Genomic DNA, 19,564 nt, shown 5'->3' with positions numbered 1-19,564 from the left:
ACTTTACAATATGAAGTGCCTTGAGGCAACTGTTGTTGTGATTTGGTGCGATAAAAATGAAATAGAATTGAACTGACAGCTGCTTTTAATACTGAAGAAAAGTTCTGGAGCATCCCCACTCCACTCCCAGATACAGAGTTACACTGCTGAAATAAATAAAAAAAAATTATATATAAATAAAAATTAAGATCTTGCTGCAGTCTTCCTTTTCTGATTCCCAGTGATTAGACTACATCTGTCCCCGTGCTTTGGGAATAGCCTTTAAGCCCTCTTGAAGCCTTTATGTAGGCTTCATTTAAAATGACCATCAATCATCTCACAACAGTCATCGCATGCTTCCATACTGTCAAAGGAGTGTGAAAGTATTTTTTCACCTGTCCAGCCATGAACTGTCCGAAGCCCGGAGGGAACGTGAGTGTGGAGATCAGCAGGGTGACAAGCGCAGGATACACCAGACGCCTGACAGGAAGAGATGGACTGTGGGGTCATTAATGAGTGTGCTTGACACACTGTATGTGCATACCTAGTTTCTTGGTGGTGTGGAAAGAGAGAGATAGTGTATAAATAGCTCCCGATGACGTGTGTGAAACCGACCCAATTCATACAAGAGATTTACCTACATTTCCCAGGACTACATTAGCTTTGTGACATAGAGTGTGAGGCCAATTTTAAATAGAAGCATAGGAGCACATGGGCAGGATGTTCATGATCCTTGTGTTTAGTTAGAGTTTAACCAGCTAAAATGTGTCAGTGTGTGTGGTTGTGTTTTTAGATGTGTCTTTAATATCTGACATATGCTTATTGGTTTTAAGGCAGAGTAAGATGAGAAGATCATAATACTGTTATTATTTCAGTTTGTTAAATATGAAGTTAAAGCCAACAGATGATAGCTTAACTGAGTATAAAGACTGGAAACTAAAGAGTATAATTATATATATATGACGGACAGAACAGTGCAGTCTGAAAATAAAAAAAACAACACAAAGTGCTTTTTCCCCCCCCTATTTCCCACAGAGGGTTGTAAAAAAGACTAGTGGAAAATTAAGCTTGTAGTAAAATGCCTAATGAATTTATGATTTCAGTCACTAGTTTATGTCCTCTTGAATACAACATGATACTCATTTTATAGCTTCCCAGTTCCCACAGATGGTGACACCCAAAAATGCTCAGCTTGAGGCTTCCAAATGAGCCGACACTTGCCATGTCCATCTTTTACATACAGTCTATGTTGGAAACAGCTAGCCTTGCACTCAAAGCTCCTAGATTTACAAGCTTTGTCTTTATTTGGCTCCTTTGTACACAAGTCAAAACATCAACCTGAAAAGTTGCTGTTTTACAATAAGTTATTTGAAAGACTTTCTTCATATGCTGTAAAACTTTAGTTTTGTATGGATAAAAGTGAAAATAGTTGAGCGGGAAGAATGATACTTTGAGGAGATGATGAAGAAAATGAGAGTGATGAGGACGGATGGAGGAAAGGTAGTGAATTAGGAAGTGCAGAGACCAATAAAGATGAACTGACAGCAGCTTTGAAGAAGATGAAGCACGGCACTCTGGGACTATGGAGATGTCTAGAAGAGAGGGTAGTGGACCTTTTAACCAGATAAGGAGATTAAGTGTACTGGTACCTTCGTGAACAAGCAGGATGTGCAGAGCTATAGTAACTACAGTGGGAAAAAGTTGATGAGGCATACCATGAAAGTATGGCTAGGCTGAGAAGAGAGCTGACGATCAATGAGCAGCAGTATGAATTCATACAGATCCAGTGTTTGCTTTGAGGAGGTAACAGGGAATTGCACTGTGTCTTTGTGGAGTGGGAGAAAAGTATGTGAGGGTGGTGTAGGACTTGTATGAGGAGGTGGGGGTGGGATTACACCGGGGATCTCCTCTGAGGCCCTTCTTGTTTGCAGTGATGTTGGATAGGTTGACAGATGAGGTCAGGCAGGACTTTCTGTGAACTCTGATGTTTGCAGATGACATTGTGTTCTGTAGTGAGAGTAAGAAGCAGGCGGAAAACTCTGGATAGGTGGAGGTATGCTCCGTAGAGAAGAGGAATGAAAGTCAGTAGAAGTAAGACAGAATATACGTATGTAGATGAGAGGGAGGCAGATGTAACTTGTGTAGCAGTGAAGCATAAGTAGTGAAGGTGGAGTTGAAATACCTGGGGTCAGCCATTCAAAGCAAAGGACTGCACACAAGAGAGACAAAGATGAGAGTGCAGGCCGGGTGGAGAGGGTGGAGATGAGTTTCAGGGGTGATTTGTGACAGAAGAACAGCAGCAAGAGTTAAAGAAAAGCTTTACAAGATGGTAGTGAGACCTGATAAAAAGACAGAGGGCTGAGCTGGAGGTGGCAGAGCTGGGAGTGAGCAGGATGGACAGAATTAGAAATGTGTAAATCAGTGGTTTGGAGACAAAGTTAGAGAGCCAAGGCTGAGATTGTTTGGACATGTGCAGATGAGGGACAGTGGACATGTCTGGTAAAGAATTCATGGATGTGGCGAAGGAGGACATGCAGAGGGTTAGTGTGACAGGATGCTAAGTGCAGGGTGAGATGGAAGCAGATGAAGTGCTTTAGAGCCTCATAAAGGGACCAGCTGAAAGAAGATGGATGAGGGAAAAAGTGTGTGTACAACTCACAGCAGGTTTGTGAGTTTGTGAGACAGTTTGTGCCTCAGAGTAAGAGCATGAAAAAAACGATGTTATACATTAGTCAGCTTTAGATGAGTTGGTTAGCTAGTTTCAGTACCCTGTGAAAGATCCACAGTCATTGTTTCCAGTCTCAGTTAAGCTAGCTTTCTGCTAGCAGTTGCAGTATTCATCGTTTCATCAAACTCTGTGAGTAATTTCCAAATATGTCAAACTGTTCCTTTAAGCTGGGCAAGGGGACGTTGGGTCTATGAATCTACAAATGTTTAATGATTTTGTGTAAGACTGGGGTGAGATACTTACTTCCTCAGCAAGAACTTGTTAATTGTCTTCTGCTTCCTCATGCACTCGACTATCAGCCGGTTCAGGTAGACAAACAGAGCTCCCCCAAAACCACACGCAATCCTACACACACACACAGAGACACGGCTTGTTTGGCCTGTTGAAGGTAAAACAGAACAGCATTGTGGTGCAAAACAAAAGCAGCCACATGGAAAAAGAATTACCACAAATGAAACAAAGCTACAGTTTTGCTATGCCTGGTTAAGTCAGTCACAGTTGGAAGCTCTTTTCAAGGAAGCCAACCGATGTTAATTCATCGTTTCTCTCCATGAAGATACATCAAACAAATCACATTTGGCACGTTCTGATCTGGACCGAGCCTCTGCTTGTAATCAGCAGAGTAAAAAGTTAATTTCATGCCCCGTTCATCGAATACAAATCAACCTTCAGACTCTTAAAAGACTTGGGAGAACGGCAGAAAAGGAGCTCAGATCTCCTCAGTAACAGAAGCTGCTTGGGGATCAGGGCTCCGTTTAATGTGGCGCCAGTCCAGAGAAACACACTCACCCCAGTATGGCAAAGGCTGGCAGCTCCTGAAGGTCAAACGGGAAGTCCAGACGGAAACGGGTCTTAAAGAGAGCAGTGATGGTCTCTGAGAAAAAGAAGACTGTTCTCACTCTGCTATACAGCAATCTGTTATGAATGAAAACTGGCTTTTAAACTGAACCACTAAAGACAACCACTTACCTCATCACGCCTCTTAAAGATATACTTATATATACTGAATTACATTTTATATAGAGTCTCATTAAAGTAGCCACCATGTTAGGTACACCTAGTAACTTGTTAAATTGAATTGGAAAGGGGTTCCCTTTTCGATTAAGTTCACCCTTTTATATGAAAGAGATCCACTTTGGCCTTCAGAAATGCATTAATTCTTAATGGCAGAGATTTAACAAGGTGCTGGAAACACTTCGCATGACATGATAGCATCACACAGTAGCTGTGGGTTTGTCAGCTACACATCCTGATCATGTCCTGATGATCCTGATCCATCATGATGTGAATCCCCTGTTTTACCACATCCCAAAGGAGGTCATCTGAGTACAATGAACTTAGTGTCATGTTCAGGGACAATAATTTTGAGATGATTTGAGTTTTGTGACATGGTGGAAATGATCAGCAACAATGTTCAGGTTGGCCGTGGTGTCGTGCGCAAAGACAGTAGAGAAAAGACTATTACACTAGCACCACCAGCTTCAATCACTGATAAAAGGCAGGATGGAGCCATGCTTCCATGTTGTCCATGCTGAATTCTAACCCTATGATTTGAAGGTCACATCAGAAATTAAGATAAATCAGACTAGACAACATTTATCCAATCCTCTATTGTCCAGTTTTGGTGAGCCTGAGTAAATCGTAGCCTCAGTTTCCAGTTCTTAGCTGACAGAAGCAGCACCTGGTGTGGTCTTCTGCTGCTTCAGCGCTCTCTTTCAATGACTGACATGATGTAAATTTCCGAGATGCTCTTCTGTATGTCTTGGTTGTAATAAGTGTTTGTTGGGGTTTCTGTTGCTTTCCTGTCAGCTTGAAGCATTCAGGCCGTTCTCCTTTGACCTTTGACATCAACAAGGCATTTTCGCCCACAGAACTGCCTCTCACTAGATATTTTTTTGCTTTTTCAGACCATTTTCTGTAAACCCTAGAGGTAGTTGTGTGGATTGTGTAGATCAGCAGTTTCTGAAGTACTCTGAGCATCAGTCTGGAACTGACAAACATGCAACATTTAAAGTTGTTTAAATCACCTTTCTTCCCCATTCTGATGCTCCAGCAGGTCGTCTTGACCATGTTTAGATACCTAAATGCACTGAGTAGCTTCCACGTGACTGGCTGATTAGATTTATTTTAACGAGCAGTTGAATAGATGTACCTAATGAAAGGGTCGGTGAGTTTAAATTAACTCGTTTAATTGCATATTATGATATTTTTCTTGAAACAGAACTGGAAGAGTCTGTTTCTGTTTTGTACTTTACCTTCCTCCTGATTCCAGACAGCAAGCACTCTGAATATGAAGGCGCTGAAGGTGGCAGCGAAGAAGCCCCTCCAGTAGTTCCTCACAGCAAAAAATGTTGACGTGACCTCAATACTGAACAGCACCCCTGCAACGCACAAACATACATACAGAGAGTGAGCCGTTCCCAGAGCCCAACTGCAGTCAAGGAAGCAGCAAATTCTCAACTTTATTTTAATATCAGATATTCTAGCAAAGAGCTATTCTCAGGCTTTCACCTTATAATTATTTAACTATCAGATGATCTCTATAAATCGTGACCTTCCTTAACTGATTCATGTAGTCTATAACATTTTAGAAAAACACAAAAATACCACAGTAGCTGCATATTTAGCTTCAGTGACTCAGTGAATCAATTAAATACTTCAGCTCTGATCATCACGGCTATAATCTTTTGTTATTTTCTCATGGATTTTCAGCATTTTGCAAAAAACCCAACAAAGATTTCTAACTCGCAGGACCTGTTTGTTTGCTTGTTTGGAAATGCCACACAGCTACATGAATCGTGTCTCGGTGAATGTGCAGTACATACTGTACTGTTGTCAGTATGAGTTTGTCTAGTCGTTCTAAATAAATGAGACAGGGTGTCAATCACGCCCCAAAAACAAGTTCCTCTTGTCGCTTGTGGCCACAAGCATCCAGTCTATATGGCTCAAATGATGCAGACGAGAAGACATTGATCAAAATAATTATAACTTAAGGTCCTCTTTACAGCTTTTATTAGTCTTGTCATTGTCATTAAGCATAGATTAAAATGCTAAAGAACATGTCACTCTATTCAAACCGCTGTGAAAGAATGGGCACCTTTATTTAGCAAGCAAATTTCAAACACAGAAGTGAATTCACACGACAATTAAAACCTTCTGAACAACCCGACTCATGAAGAACGTCAATTAAGAAAGAAGAAAATAAGGTCTAACAAAAAATCTTATAATGAAGCAGAAGATGGAAATTCACCCTAATAATGAACAATTAGAGCAAAGGTCGAGAAGTACTTGAAGTTCTCAGGGGAAAAAAATGGAAATTTTAGCATTTGCATAAGTGGGCGAGTCCATCTGTTGAAGAAGATGGTAAGATGCAGTCGAATGCAGAACAACCACCGAGTGATACCAAGTATGATTCATCATGTGAGCATCCACGGAAAACCACTTTAATCTGAGGATTTTAACGTGGCTCTAATGTGGATGATTATGATCTTCACCCTTGAGAAAACATAATCCTAATCCCCGCTGCACCACAAGTATCAACAGCCAACAGTTAAACAGGACCACTAAGACACAACGTCATCCATTTAAAGACATAAATCTAATAATCACTCTTTTTTAACCCACGTTGATCCCTATCAGCTCCTGCAGAGCAGAAGCTCCTCAGCTGCTCGAAGTCGCCAAAAGCACCACAAATTTGAGAATTATCTGTATGTTTAACGCTAAGTACAACAATTCCTCACTGTTTTCATGTTATAGTTTGGTGCATTAGTATTATAAAATATCATTTAGATCACTTTCAAAGTAATTTAAAGAGTTGATCAAGTAAAAGTTGATAACAATGCTCAAAAGGTTATCTAAAGTTACAGGAAACATTAACATTCATGGACACATGAGCATTTGGCAGCTGACAGAGTTTGCTTCTCTGAATGAAAAGCAGTTTTTAAAGTTTTAATGTAGTTTCACATGGGACTGTATATTAACCATCAGTGAATACGGTAGATTTACATTTGAACTTGAAGCCAACTTAATTTATCAGTATGAGGAAGGTTTAGTCTGCTAAAACGGTGAGAACGGAAGAGCTGAAGGTGTTAAAACTTCAGCAGTGCTGACTTCACTGTTAGAGCTGTGGCGGTCTATCAAAATAAATATGTTGCCGACAGCAGTTAAAGAGGATTGGTATTAAGTAGTAAAAAGAAAAACAAAATAAGTGATCATTCAAATACACATATAAAGCCAAAGAGGCATACATACAGTAGGTTGGGTCATATAGTCATGTGGGTTTAAGCCCATCAATCAATCAATCAATCAAAGTGGAGCACCTAAAAGAAGACGTGTGTACCCTTAGGACCAAATATGGTGTTACACATATCTTAATCTATATGTGGCTGTATAAGATGGGTTGTTTTGTGGTTACAACCCAATTTAAAATGCTGTGTGTAATATGGTTAATTGGGATCCTGGAGAAGACCAGAACGTGTCAGTCTACCAATTAAGTTCTCCTAACTAAATGACAAATAGAGCAAAGTTTCTGGCTCAACTTCACCCAATTAAGGAGCGCGTGAAGGAGAGGAAAAGGTCTGAAGAGGTTAAAACTCCAGCAAAGCTTGAAAAGAGCATTTGAAGAGGAGTGTTTGCAGACTTTTTTTTAGCTAGAAACGGTGTATGCCGTACACTCACTCCACTCTGTAAAAAAACAGTACAGTTCAAAGAAATCATTAAAAGGCCAAAATTAGCATGACTGTCATAGCCATGATGAGTATGTGTAAATGTCTGACCACAACTGTATTAATAAATATTTTAACCTCATGGCATGTTCACGTGTAGCCTAAAAACATGCATTTTGACATCAAGCATTAAAAGAAAAGTGCTAAAGCTGGAGAGAAGAGTTGGGCTTGTTATGTGCTGCTGTATCATAGGATGACATAAGCTGTTAATGAATGAAATGCGCAATATTCCTTCCTATGGACAGCCATTAGACTGAGAGTCAGACTTTGAGAACCTTGGATTTAGACAAATATACTGGCTAAGACTGGCATCTTCGGCTGCTAGTGGGGTAAATATTCTCTTCATCTAATTAGCTCCTGTAAATGTCTCACATAATTAAATCCAGTTCAATCAGAGGCTACAGTCGTGTTGACTTACCTCCAATAGGAGCAGCAAAGCAGCAGCCCACACCCACCGCACAGGCAGCCGACAGCATCTCCGTGTTCCTCAACTCATTCTGTCCAACAAGGGTCAGATACACGCACATACCAATACACGCAGAGCAGTGCATTCAAGCAAATACACACACATTCAAATCCCAAGAGGTGCACGTTTATTTGCAAATGCCACAAACGTACATCCAGAACCAGTTTTATTTTACAAACGCAGCAGTTTGACTGCAAAGCTGCTGTTTGCACACATTCGACAAGATTACTTATATATGATTGGAGTTTGATGGGAGGCTATAACTGAAAAACCATGATTGAGGGTTGAAATCATGAAATGAGATGTTTGTGTCGAAGCAAAAGCAACACAGAATGATGCCTCTCTGCGATGGTTCACTGAACAGAATCTAACACAGCGCAGACAAATGGAAAGACATCAATCTGTCTCAGCTCTCAAATGGACAGCTTGAATTAATGTTGATGGGATTGGAAATAAAGAAACTATCCGAGTCATGCATTCGTACCTTGCTTCCTTCAAAGGGCTCTTCCTTTAGCAGTAAAAGTGAAAAGAGGACAGACATGTGTGAGTGTAGTGGTTACCTTTTTTAAAATGTATGTTTTTTTTATCTTCCTCCTGGAAGACATCCAAGTTATTATTCAAAGCAAGCAGACCCAAACAAGCAGCGAATGAGCTTCAGCAAACAATCCTGATTTTACTGTGAACTGAATTAACATTTTCCCAGACTGATTAGGTTTAGTGGTCCCTGCACTATTTGAGTCGTTCTAACTGTGCTGACACGTGTTTTTCTTCCTTCACATCACTGCAGCCTATCTTCCTCCACGCTGATGTGGCTGTTGATGCAAGGAGGAGAGGCACATCACAGTATCCAGTGGAGAAATAGACAGAAGCTCAGGGTGAAGTCTCACATGAGTGGAGGTGAGAGTCCGTCCTGGGGAACGGCAGAAAGCCGAAGAAATGTCAAAGATTTTTCAAATAAAAACTGCATGTGCGTGTGTTATTCGCCCTTCACAGTGATTATACTCAAATAAGGAGGAAGGTGATAAATCATGAAATTACAGGCTTAAGGATTTACATGATTTATTCCACATTTGCCTTTATTTGCCTCCCACTTGTGTGAGTTAACGTGTATGTGCACATATCAGTGGCACTCTCAGCAAAGCGTGGTACACACTTACATGTAAGCTCTTCGTCTGCTGGTTTGAGTTTACACACAGAAATGATAAAGTAGTTTAGCTCAGTTTAGCTTTAGGCTCATTCTCGGGGACTTGGTATTGGATCAGTGCAATACTTTGTTGCATCTTGTAACTATGTAACCCACTGACTTGTGTTATATAAATGATTTTTTTTTAGAAATGAAAAAATACACCTCAAACATGCACTATGAAAATGTCTGAACCTTTTATGTTCACTGTCATTACCATTTGATTTATAGCCTATAACACATTTAAACAATAGAAGTTGACCTTCAATGACAGGCACGTTTACAGTCCAGGTTTCCAAAAAAAAGTTCCAACATACATGAAAATCTGACTGGTCTGTTTTATTGTGTTAGTTAATTACTGAAGAAAATAAAAGTCACAGTGATTTAGCTAGCATCGCACAGGTACTACTAAGAACCCCCCCACCACTTTTTTTTTTTTACTTCTCGTTCATGTTAAGCCACTACTAAAGATCATTAACTTGTGTTTTCTTTTTTTCGTAGTTTGTAATATCATCTGCTGCCCTTTCCTCAACCTGATTCTGCTGCAGGTCTCTTCCTCTTATCGGGGAGTTCTTCCTTCCCACCATTCCCAACCAATCTTATATCTTATAGTCTTTACCTTACAATTGAAAGTGGCTTAATATGACTGTTGTTATGAGTTAAAACTATATAAATAAAACTAAATATTAATTAATCCTTACTTCACTTTCTAATGTGTAATTTAACGAGTTCATTTGTAACTCATTATGCCCCTCTGAAACCCCTGCTGGTCTTGAAGTGGCAGCGTGATAAGGTGAGGGAGGGCCACCACTTCTTGTGAGAAGTTATCGAGCTCTCGTTATGCACTAAAAAGTTTAACTTAGTTAAACTAGCACCCTTTAGACTCCCTGCCTTCAAATTATGCTTCATCACTTCATCCAGGTCTCTCTTGGAAATGAGATTTTTAATCTCAATGAGATTTTTTACCTGGATAAATAAAGGATTAATAAATCCAACACATTTCAAAAGGTGCAACTTTTACTCAACTAGTGGCAAAAGCAATCACAAGGAGGGTTTTGGTGCAGCACTCTCTTTGCTACAGATAGTACCCTAGCCAATGCCTGCAACCACATCACGACCAACCAGGAAATACGCATTTTTCCCTAGCGACTGGAGGTTGCCAGGGGGGGGTCACTGACTGGTCTTTGGCAGCAATGACCTGTAGTGACCCTTCATACAGTTTAGACCAGTGACAGTTATCTTTACAATGAATCTGTTGTTGTAGTGCTTCTGATAGTAATGTAAGGAAGTGGCTCTTTCACTTTTCCCCACTCATAAATTTGGGGAAACAAACACTCCCCAATATTGAGGCTAAAGTTAGGATCTAAACAGATCTCACTACAAATATCAGCATGTGTGACTCTGCAGCTGAATGTGAGCACAAAAGGGGTCAAATTAACAACTAGTGATGATGATTGATGAATAGAAGACAGAAATACATTTCAAAGTTTTCACACCAATTTTTCAAGCTTTTTTAAAAATTATTGTAAAGAGCCAAAAACAGCTTTCCTGTTTAATTAAAATCAGAGGCTCAATCTGACTGAAAACATTTGTGGACTTGAGCTGCAGACATACGAGAACTCATAAATTAGATTTGATCACAGACGATAACATGACACTTTTTATAGAAGTAAGCGGAAAGCCCTCAAACACAGTGCTGTGCTGCAGTCTGCTGGGACATCTGCATATCAGTTGTTCTCCATCCTCACCTTGTAAATCCCACCAAAAACAGCAGCCATAAATTTGCTCAGGAGAGCGGCGCACAGACTGGCAACATGAACGAAGGGTCCCTGTGAGGGAGGATAGAGAAAGGCAGACGTTAGAAGACAGGACACGACTAAAAGCACACTTAAAGACTAAGCAGAGCATGCTGCCTCCAAGATCAAGAGCATTATTCAAAAACCTTTGCACGATTAAACCACGCTCAGATGCAGATTCAAACTGCTTTATTACACCCTGGATGGGAAATGTAACTGCTATTAGCAGTAAATCACACTTTTATTTTGACAGCTCTGACTTTAATGAGACTAGAAGAGAGAACATTATTAAATCTTCCAGACCTACAAAAAAGCCTTTAATTCATTGGTTGTAATTTGTGAAGCCAAGAAGACTCTAATGGGTGAAGGCTAGGGGAAAAATAAACTCTCTACCTCCTTCCCCAGAGGCATTCCACTACCCAGCGCGCAGGTCAGACCAATCACTTTGGCAACAAAGGTCTTAAAAGTCAGATACTCCTTCAGGACCACCCCCCTGAGTATGGTCTTCATCTCTGGAATACCTGAACCTGAGACATGAAAAGATGCCAGGTGGGATGATGCAGTGCAGAGAAAAGATGAGTTGAAAGAAAGCAATTACACAGAGGGGGGTGGGGGAATAAATGAAGAGCAAGAGGAGACAGTAAGGGGAAAAGCTGATTGATATTCATATAGTTTTAGTATGCACATCTCATCAGAGCTATATTTAATGGATTTCCTGCAGATGCAATCACTAAGACATACAGCACATGTCCTTGGAGCCCTTATGGAGCACTACAGAGCCAATTACACAGAAATAAGACCATGAATTAGAATTTGAATATAAATACATATGTTTATGTCCACATTCTGTGTGCATGTCTTACCCACAGCCTGAGGCGCAAGTATCTGTGTGAATCCTGCAGAGAAAGTAATGAGGACTACAGGGTAGCTGATCCAGGCAATGTACTGCAGAAGCAAGTTACTGTCCAGTCCACCGTACATCCACTTCTGTGCTGCACACACACATATATAAGGAACTTCATTTCAGTATCATGCAATACAAAACTAAACTAGTCAAAAACTATTCCCAATTAATTTTCTGTGACTCCTTTTCTCTTCTTCTTCTCTTCGACTGCTTCTCTGTGCTCTAACCTCAAATCTCTGCCTTTGATTTCCTCACCCTCAGCAACTCCTCTTTCATCCTACGAGCAAATTTACAGTTTCAAAAACAGAGGAAAAAAAACGAAAGCTACTAAACTAAGCCAGCTGTGTATTTCGCCATCTATTTTTCTTCACTCGTACCTGAAAAAAAGATCTTTTCAAAAATGTTCTGATGCTCAGAGAGGATGCGCTGGAAAACATCAGCATGGGCGGAAAAGATGGCGTGTTTGCTCAGTCATGGCTGAGTAGTGTTTTGTTAAAGTTAATGATGTGTCAACCTTTTCATTTTATTTTATTTTTTACAAGTTTTGGTTTTGTTTGAACACTTTTAGGAAAGAAATGTCAGGAAAAATAATCTGGTTTATTATAATTTATTGTGAGATTTTGGGAATTTTTTGTATCAAATACTGTATAGTTTCTATTCACATCACAGATGTTTGTAAAATCCCAGTTTGTTTGAAATGTGAATAGAAACCGTGATTTCTAAATATTATGAACCAATATTTCATCACAATTAAATTGTCTTCACAATGCACCTCTTAGCCGTTCATATGAAGCCTAACTCTTCGAGGTTTAATGCCGCCCCTGTGAGAACAGCATCACATTTGCTGTCTGTCCAGTCTTTCAAGCATCTCTCTCTCGTTTTTGGTATGCATCTCTTTCCTACCTTCTTGGCAGAAGGCGATGGCATAGTCCATCACCCAGCTGACCAGAGCCATGAGTAGCCCCAGCAGAATGAGGAAGATCCAGTCCTCCCCCACCCGTGAGATCAAGAACTTCTGGCAGCGAGATGCACACACTGAGGGCACAGAGAAACAGAGAGAGGGAATCAAAAGCAAAGAAATTCCAGGTGTGATGAGACTGCAGAGATATACTTGTTTGTATGCGACTCAAAGAAACACCAGTGTCAAGGAGAAAAGAGGAGAGGAGAAGGAAACTGAATTATAAATAATCAAACTGAATTATAAATAAGCTGAAAAAAGGAAGTCTAAATAATAAAACTTTTGAAAAAGATTCAAAACTGTGATATGATGTTGAATGGTTGAGTTAAAAAAGGTATGAATAAAAGATTAATACACCCATTCATTTAAACGTAATAGGCATAGACATATGGCTGCTACATATACAGGCATATTAGCATATCTATATAGATATGCCTAACCAGGTTCGGGTCGCAAAACCAGAGAAGCGGTAAAAACCGGATGGATGGACATTTTTAGAGTGAAAACTGTCGGCTTCACTGTTACAAAGACTAACCAGCTTGTTAGGACTATGCTTGCCTGCCATAGCCCAGCTTTTAAAGAGGAAGTGTGACTTCTCTTTGGTAAATGTAACCTAAATTTCTTTGTGAGCTAGTTAAACCAAAAAAAAAAAAAAAGCTCACAAAAATTACTAATTGTCATATTTTGTTAAAGTCACATGATCACTCAACTCTACTACATATGGAAAAAATAATAACTCAGTTATATAAATAAACAACAACTAGTTGCATTCAAGGAACGTAACTTCTTTTGGTCCTACAAACTCAGTCACCCATTGGTTGCATTAATTAATATGTTTCAGCTGGCAACAAGTTATTTAACTCTAAACGGGACAGTGAGTAACTAAATTATTGGCCAGCATTAAACGATGAAAACAACTAAGGAGACTGCTGAAACTATTATAATAACAGTTCAAAGATAGTGGTAAACTATCATCTTTTAAGAAGAAATATGGAACTCACGACTATATTTCGACACATACACTGCAAAGAGATCTGAAGGGATTGGCAATAAACATCTGTGTAGACTTAAGAAAAACACTCATCAGTGAGACTAATCTGGAAAACAGGCTTCAGTTTGCCACATAAAGATTGGACCCTGGAGCAATGGAAAAAGCTCATGTGGTTTGATGATTCCAGATTTGACCTGTTTCACTGTGAAGGTTAAATCAGAGTAAGAAGAGAGCTGGATGAAGCAATGCACCCCTTGTGACTAGCGCTTGCTTTACAAGCCTGTGGTGGTGTTTTGATTTGGAGTTGCTTCAGGTGGTCAAGTTTAGGTTCAGAAACATTATTTGCCAAAAAAGGTGTTTCTACCAGTGGAGTTTTCTTTTACTGGTGGCACAGGCATATTTATAGATGACACTGCCAGGATTCACTGGGTTCAAATCGTAAAAGAGTGGTTGAGGGAGCATGAGACATCATGGGGTTGCACTAGTCTTAAAAAACAAAACAAAACTGAATACATTTTTAGGTCAGCACTGGACAAAATTTGAGTGATTTTACGTGTATTTTGATGAAGAAAACAAGAGTAAAAAGATGCAGTGAGCAGAGAGATGTTATCACGTTTGCACATGAGAGAATCACATTATCTTCATCCAGTTCAAATATGAGAATATCAAGAAAAAAAAAGCTAGGTCATGGTTATAAATTCTACTATTACATTATAATCTATAACTCTGGGTTAGGTCAGCTAAAAGAAGCATTGCTGGACTAATTTCTCCTCGCTTGTCTGCGGACACTGCCAAAGCCTGGAATTCACAAATATCCAGAGCATTCATAGATGTGCCTGTCCCCAGAGAAGCTAAAAATGTGCTACTAACACATTTGCCAGATCCACACTTCATGACAGCGTTACAGCCAAGTGAGAAACCAAAAACACTTTTTTGTTAATTGTTCAGCTTGTTTGTAGAGGAAATGGAAACGGTTGTAGAGGAAAAAGTTTGTTATTCGACACTCATTATGTGACTAATTGGAAATAAATGTTCATTACGATGCAGTTTGTGACATTTGCTCAAAGCTTAAGTACTGAGCTGTCTTATGAAATGATTTATCATTTTTAAATGAAACCAATCACATGGCAGCAACTCAATGCATTTACAGACATGGTTAAAAACAACCTGCTGAAGGTCAAACTGAGCACTGAAATTAACGTGGCATAGTTATTGGATGTTGAGTCTTTCAGAAACTGCTGATCTGCTGGGATTTTCCTACACAACCATCTCTGGGGTTTATAGAGAATGGGCTGAAAAAGAAAAAATATCCAGTGAGCAGCAGTTCTCTGGGTGAAAATACCTTATTGATGCCAAAGAGCTGGTAGGAAGACAACAGCAACTCCAGAAGAGCATCTTTGAATGCAAAACATGTCAAACCTTGAAGCAGATGGGCTACACAGCAAAAGAACACACCAGGTGCCACTCTTGTCAGCTAAGAACGGGAAACTGAGGCTATAATTGAAACAGAGTTACCAAAGTTGGACAACAGAAGATTAAAAAAAACACCGCCTGGTCTAAGTCTTGAGTTCTGATTGTAGAATTTGGGGTAAACAACATGAAAGACTCATCCTGCCTTGTATCAATGATTCAGGCTGATGGTAGTGAGCTAATGGTGTGGGGGATGTTTTCTTGGCACACTCGGTACCTCTTAGTACCAAATGAATGAACTGGTTTCTTGAACATGACAATGAGTTCACTGAGTTCACAATGAGTCACATTACTCTGCCCCCACCGTGTAATGTGATAATATTTACTATTTCACATCAAGATATCTTGTGGTTATGCTGCTTGCATAATGTTTTGATGTGGCTCAAAAAAAGAACTGCTCGTGTTAAATCTTGTTTGAATGGCATGCTGCTATTCAAAAACCAAAACAAGGAAAATGATAAATGAAAGGACTTTGCAGCAGTCTTTCTAGGCCGGGAAGCGGGTCACAATGGGATGCAGCGTCTCCTGAGGCAAATGAGGCACAACTGTGTGCGTGATGGGGCAGGCTGTCCAGCTGCCAGGCCACCTGCTGGATGGCAAACAGCCAGCATAGAACCTACACATGAACATGGGATAAGCATGCAATCTGACACATGACACAATCTCACACAGAGTCAAAAAGAAAACATGCCTCTGAAAAATATTTAGCAGATAAATCTAAGTGAACATATGAGATGACATGGTTTTCTAGATTGTGTCATTTTACTTGACAGTTCAGTTGAAACTCTTTTTAAAAAGAAAGAGGGGGTATTCTCAGAGATTCTCTGTATGTATTCCCTTTAATCTCTTTCTCACACACACACACACACACACACACACACACACACACACACACACAATCTTTAAGAGGACATTCACTGACGTAATGCATTCCCTAGCCTCTTAACCTGCCCTTATCTATCACAACAAAGTGCGTAATCTAAACGTATTTTTAATATGAACCCTAATCATAAAAGGGCACCCGTAGTTTTATTTAATCTATATTGCTTTGCTGAGTTACCCTCTTTTTAGGGTTCTTTTGGCAGGTCCTGTTTAGCTCCATTATACTGAAGCAAAACTGGACAACTCACATAACAGCAATCTAGATGGATAAACAGCACTACAGCCAAAAGGGAAAAATTCATACGTCTAAACTGGAGTATGAAGTGTCCCTTATTTGACTTGAAACCAGCGAAAATGTCCCCATACTGATGGTCTTAGAATTTGTAGGGGTCCTCATAAAGGCAGCTATACAAGTACAACACACACACACACACACACACACACACACACACACACACACACACACACACACTCTGGCACCTGCACCACCACATACTTCCATGTGCATCTTGGCTCACACTCACATCCGCAGGCTCAGTGGCGTTCACAGATGTCTTCTCCTGATCCCGCACTAAAAATCACACCCAACGCCAGACACTTTCTCCACCTCTGCGAGTCCTGCATTGCATCACCCTAATCATTAATAATGTTGAAAATGCAGGAGATCATTCACCTACAGCCCTTTTCAAAGATTTACAGTCCTCGAATGTACAGTGAAACACTAGCTGTGATATTATTCACTGAGGCTGAACCTTGGAATAACCTACAAAAATGCACCAACATTTCACTCTGTGAGGCAAAAATAATCAGTGAGGGGAGTACATGTTTTGTAGCTCAGCAGCAGTCTTTAGTTGCATGTGTAGGTTGCCTTGTTCAAAAACCTCCAACTACTGATACGAACCGAGGCACACACTAGTCCATCACCCACAGATATGATGTTCCCACACAGATGCATGAGAGGAAAGCACTAAAACTCCCACTTCCACCAAATCTGAAGGCTCTCTCAGCACACATTACCTAAGAATGAAAGCAGCGGTGCCTGGCCAGCCTGAGCGCCTCTCCAAAGATGAGTCTAAAAATACGAACACCTCTTGATCTATGAGCACACACGGCAGACAGTGAACACACAAATCACTCTGGCTGGCTGCTGATCTGACTGATTGTTTTAAATGGCTTCTATTACAGCCAGCAAGCAACGCTGTGCTGATATAGTGCAGCTTTCACCTATAGTGCAATCTATTGCTCTTTAATCAGATCACTAGTCACAAGGGCAAAGAGGCAGAGATGGATACTGGAAAGCCGCCACGCTGGCTCACTTACGCAAGCACGAGTAAGAACAAACACTGCCTTTCCCTCCTATTGCCTTGTCGAGAGTCATCCCTGAGAGTGATTATTTATTTTAACACTTTATTTTCTGTTATTTGGCTTACATAACTTTTCCCCCCAGTTACTAATAGAGTTCAATAAATCTGTGTCCCCTCTGAAAAACAATCGGGTAAACTGCAAGTGGAACTTTTAAGTATTTATAATGCTGTTTCCAAAAAAATGTGTAAAATAAAGACAAAAGACTGAAAAGGTATGTGATGCTAAAGCTTGTGTTGTGGGGAATATCTTGAAAGAAATTAGGTTAAGCAACAAAAACTGGGAATAATCAATCATGTTGCCTTATTAAGTCCTTATTGTTACTTATTTCATGGGTGAAGATAAGGAGGATCTGGCCACTCTAAACAGTTTGCTATACTGATAAGGAGTTTCATCTTCTGTACACAGTGGACTGACACTGGCTAACATTTACAGCTCTTTTACACTATGATCACATTTAACCATGCATTCATTCAGGCCTCTATCCACCTCACATCTATGGCCAGTTTAGAATCACCAATTAACCCATCGTCTATGTTTTGGATGGTGGGAGGAAGGCAGAGCACCAGAAATAAACCTATGCAGACACAAGGAGAACATGCAGTCCACACAGGATAGTTCTTGTTGTGAGTTAAGACCACTGCACCGCAGTGCCAGTATCATGAAAAGATTCAGAGAATCGGGAGGAACCTCTATACACGAGAAAAAGGTCTGAAAAACAGATTTTAATGGCCGTAATCTTTGAGCCACTCACAGGAACACTTAAGAGAACCATTTCTCAATACTTCCAAAAGCCGTGCCGTCTCTCTGTGACATCTTGTTAGACACACATCTGAATGCTCCACATCCGCAAAGTGTCAAAACATCAGCTTTGACAAATATGAGTGCAAGTCGAAGTGAATTTAAAAACGTGGCCCTTGTTTGCATGTTCACACTTTACCAAATTTGGAGTCTAAGCAGAAAAAAACAATTTTGACACAAACTGTAGAGAGTGGGCACAGACAGTTTTATTAAAGTTCTCCTACAGCTGCAAGTGCTGATGGTGTCAGCAATAAATGCAAATGCAGCAAAGCAAACCTTAAGAATTATTATTATCATAGGATCTTTACTCTATAATATAAACTGCTTTGGAAAAATGTATTTTATCTGATCCACAAAATCAGAAATTACAAAAATCAATAAATTGAATAATCAGATTCTTCATTTTACCAACCAAAATGCCACAGCAGAGGTCTGTACTACGAGGCATGGTTTCCTTTTATCCAGGCAACTTTCAGGTTAACCCAGGATTCCTAATACTATGAGTTGTGGATCACTTCTTACTGGGTATATTGACATCATAATATAACACGTTCTGGCTGACCTCATCTTCGACTTGCACGTAAACTAAGCCTAAGTTTGAGTACAGTTTTTATATTTGTTCTTTACTGTCAGGCTGTTAAACACCACTGAGGCTGCTGCTAAAAGAACAAAAACTAAAACTATCTTTTAAACATCAATTTAATCAAATACTCGTTATAATCTATCAGAGTCTCCCACTCTCCCTTATCTTAACGACAGAACCGTGTTATTGATAGGTCTGTTAACTCACACACTATGCTTTTTTACTGGCTTTCTTTCCTGGCTATAAATAGGCTACACTTTATTAATATAGGAGCTCTTTTCCAACCTTACTGACCAAAGCACTTAAAGTAGACACTCTTAATACAATATTACTCTAAAGTGCTTTTCCTCTCACGCAAACTCACACTGCTGATTTGTCTGCAGGAGCTGTGTTGCTGTGTTTAACCTCGTCATATTTTTCCCATAGTATAGTTTAAGTTCTTCAGCCATTCTTGTGAATGGTCAGATGCTGCCAACACCACCTCTTTCACGTGAATATGCAGGGAAACCCTGGGTTAGCTCAGTGAGATCGTTACCCTTGTGTTGCTGCCTATCCCGAATGCCTGTGTTAGGGTAAGTGAATTCAGATAACAAAAAGATCCCCTGGCTGTGTTAAACTCACTTTGTAGTACAAGGCTCTGGAAAGAAGGTCGACTCAACTTGAAGTAGACACTAAAACATTTCCTCGCTTGACAGACACTCCAGCTTTAAGATACGTATTTATCTGTAAGGTTTCGC

General features: G+C 40.0%; 1 protein-coding gene across 4 annotated transcripts in view; it reads right to left on the bottom strand.

Moving 5' to 3' along the window:
• Positions 1–19,564, bottom strand: part of clcn2a (chloride channel, voltage-sensitive 2a) — a 62,688-nt gene that overhangs the window by 17,639 nt on the left and 25,485 nt on the right. For 3 of the 4 annotated variants that reach the window (XM_086272617.1, XM_086272614.1, XM_086272615.1), the window contains exons 3-12: positions 12,684–12,815; positions 11,740–11,868; positions 11,270–11,403; positions 10,829–10,909; positions 8,382–8,405; positions 7,850–7,928; positions 4,963–5,088; positions 3,497–3,581; positions 2,951–3,052; positions 375–477 (exon numbers count right to left, since the gene is read on the bottom strand). In XM_086272617.1, coding sequence (XP_086128743.1) covers positions 375–477; positions 2,951–3,052; positions 3,497–3,581; positions 4,963–5,088; positions 7,850–7,928; positions 8,382–8,405; positions 10,829–10,909; positions 11,270–11,403; positions 11,740–11,868; positions 12,684–12,815 — 995 coding nt within the window. The remainder of the gene's footprint in view (positions 1–374; positions 478–2,950; positions 3,053–3,496; positions 3,582–4,962; positions 5,089–7,849; positions 7,929–8,381; positions 8,406–10,828; positions 10,910–11,269; positions 11,404–11,739; positions 11,869–12,683; positions 12,816–19,564) is intronic. The other variant, XM_086272616.1, reaches the window with a different exon arrangement.

This window comes from Aulonocara sp. 'chitande type north' Nkhata Bay, linkage group LG18 (genome assembly GCF_057382095.1).
Source record: "Aulonocara sp. 'chitande type north' Nkhata Bay isolate Kocher_YH1m ecotype deep benthic linkage group LG18, A_spYH_male_GT1.1, whole genome shotgun sequence".
Taxonomy (NCBI): Eukaryota; Metazoa; Chordata; class Actinopteri; order Cichliformes; family Cichlidae; genus Aulonocara; species Aulonocara sp. 'chitande type north' Nkhata Bay.
The sequence above is the reverse complement of the archived record's forward strand: the minus strand, read 5'-3'. Positions and strand labels throughout refer to the sequence as shown.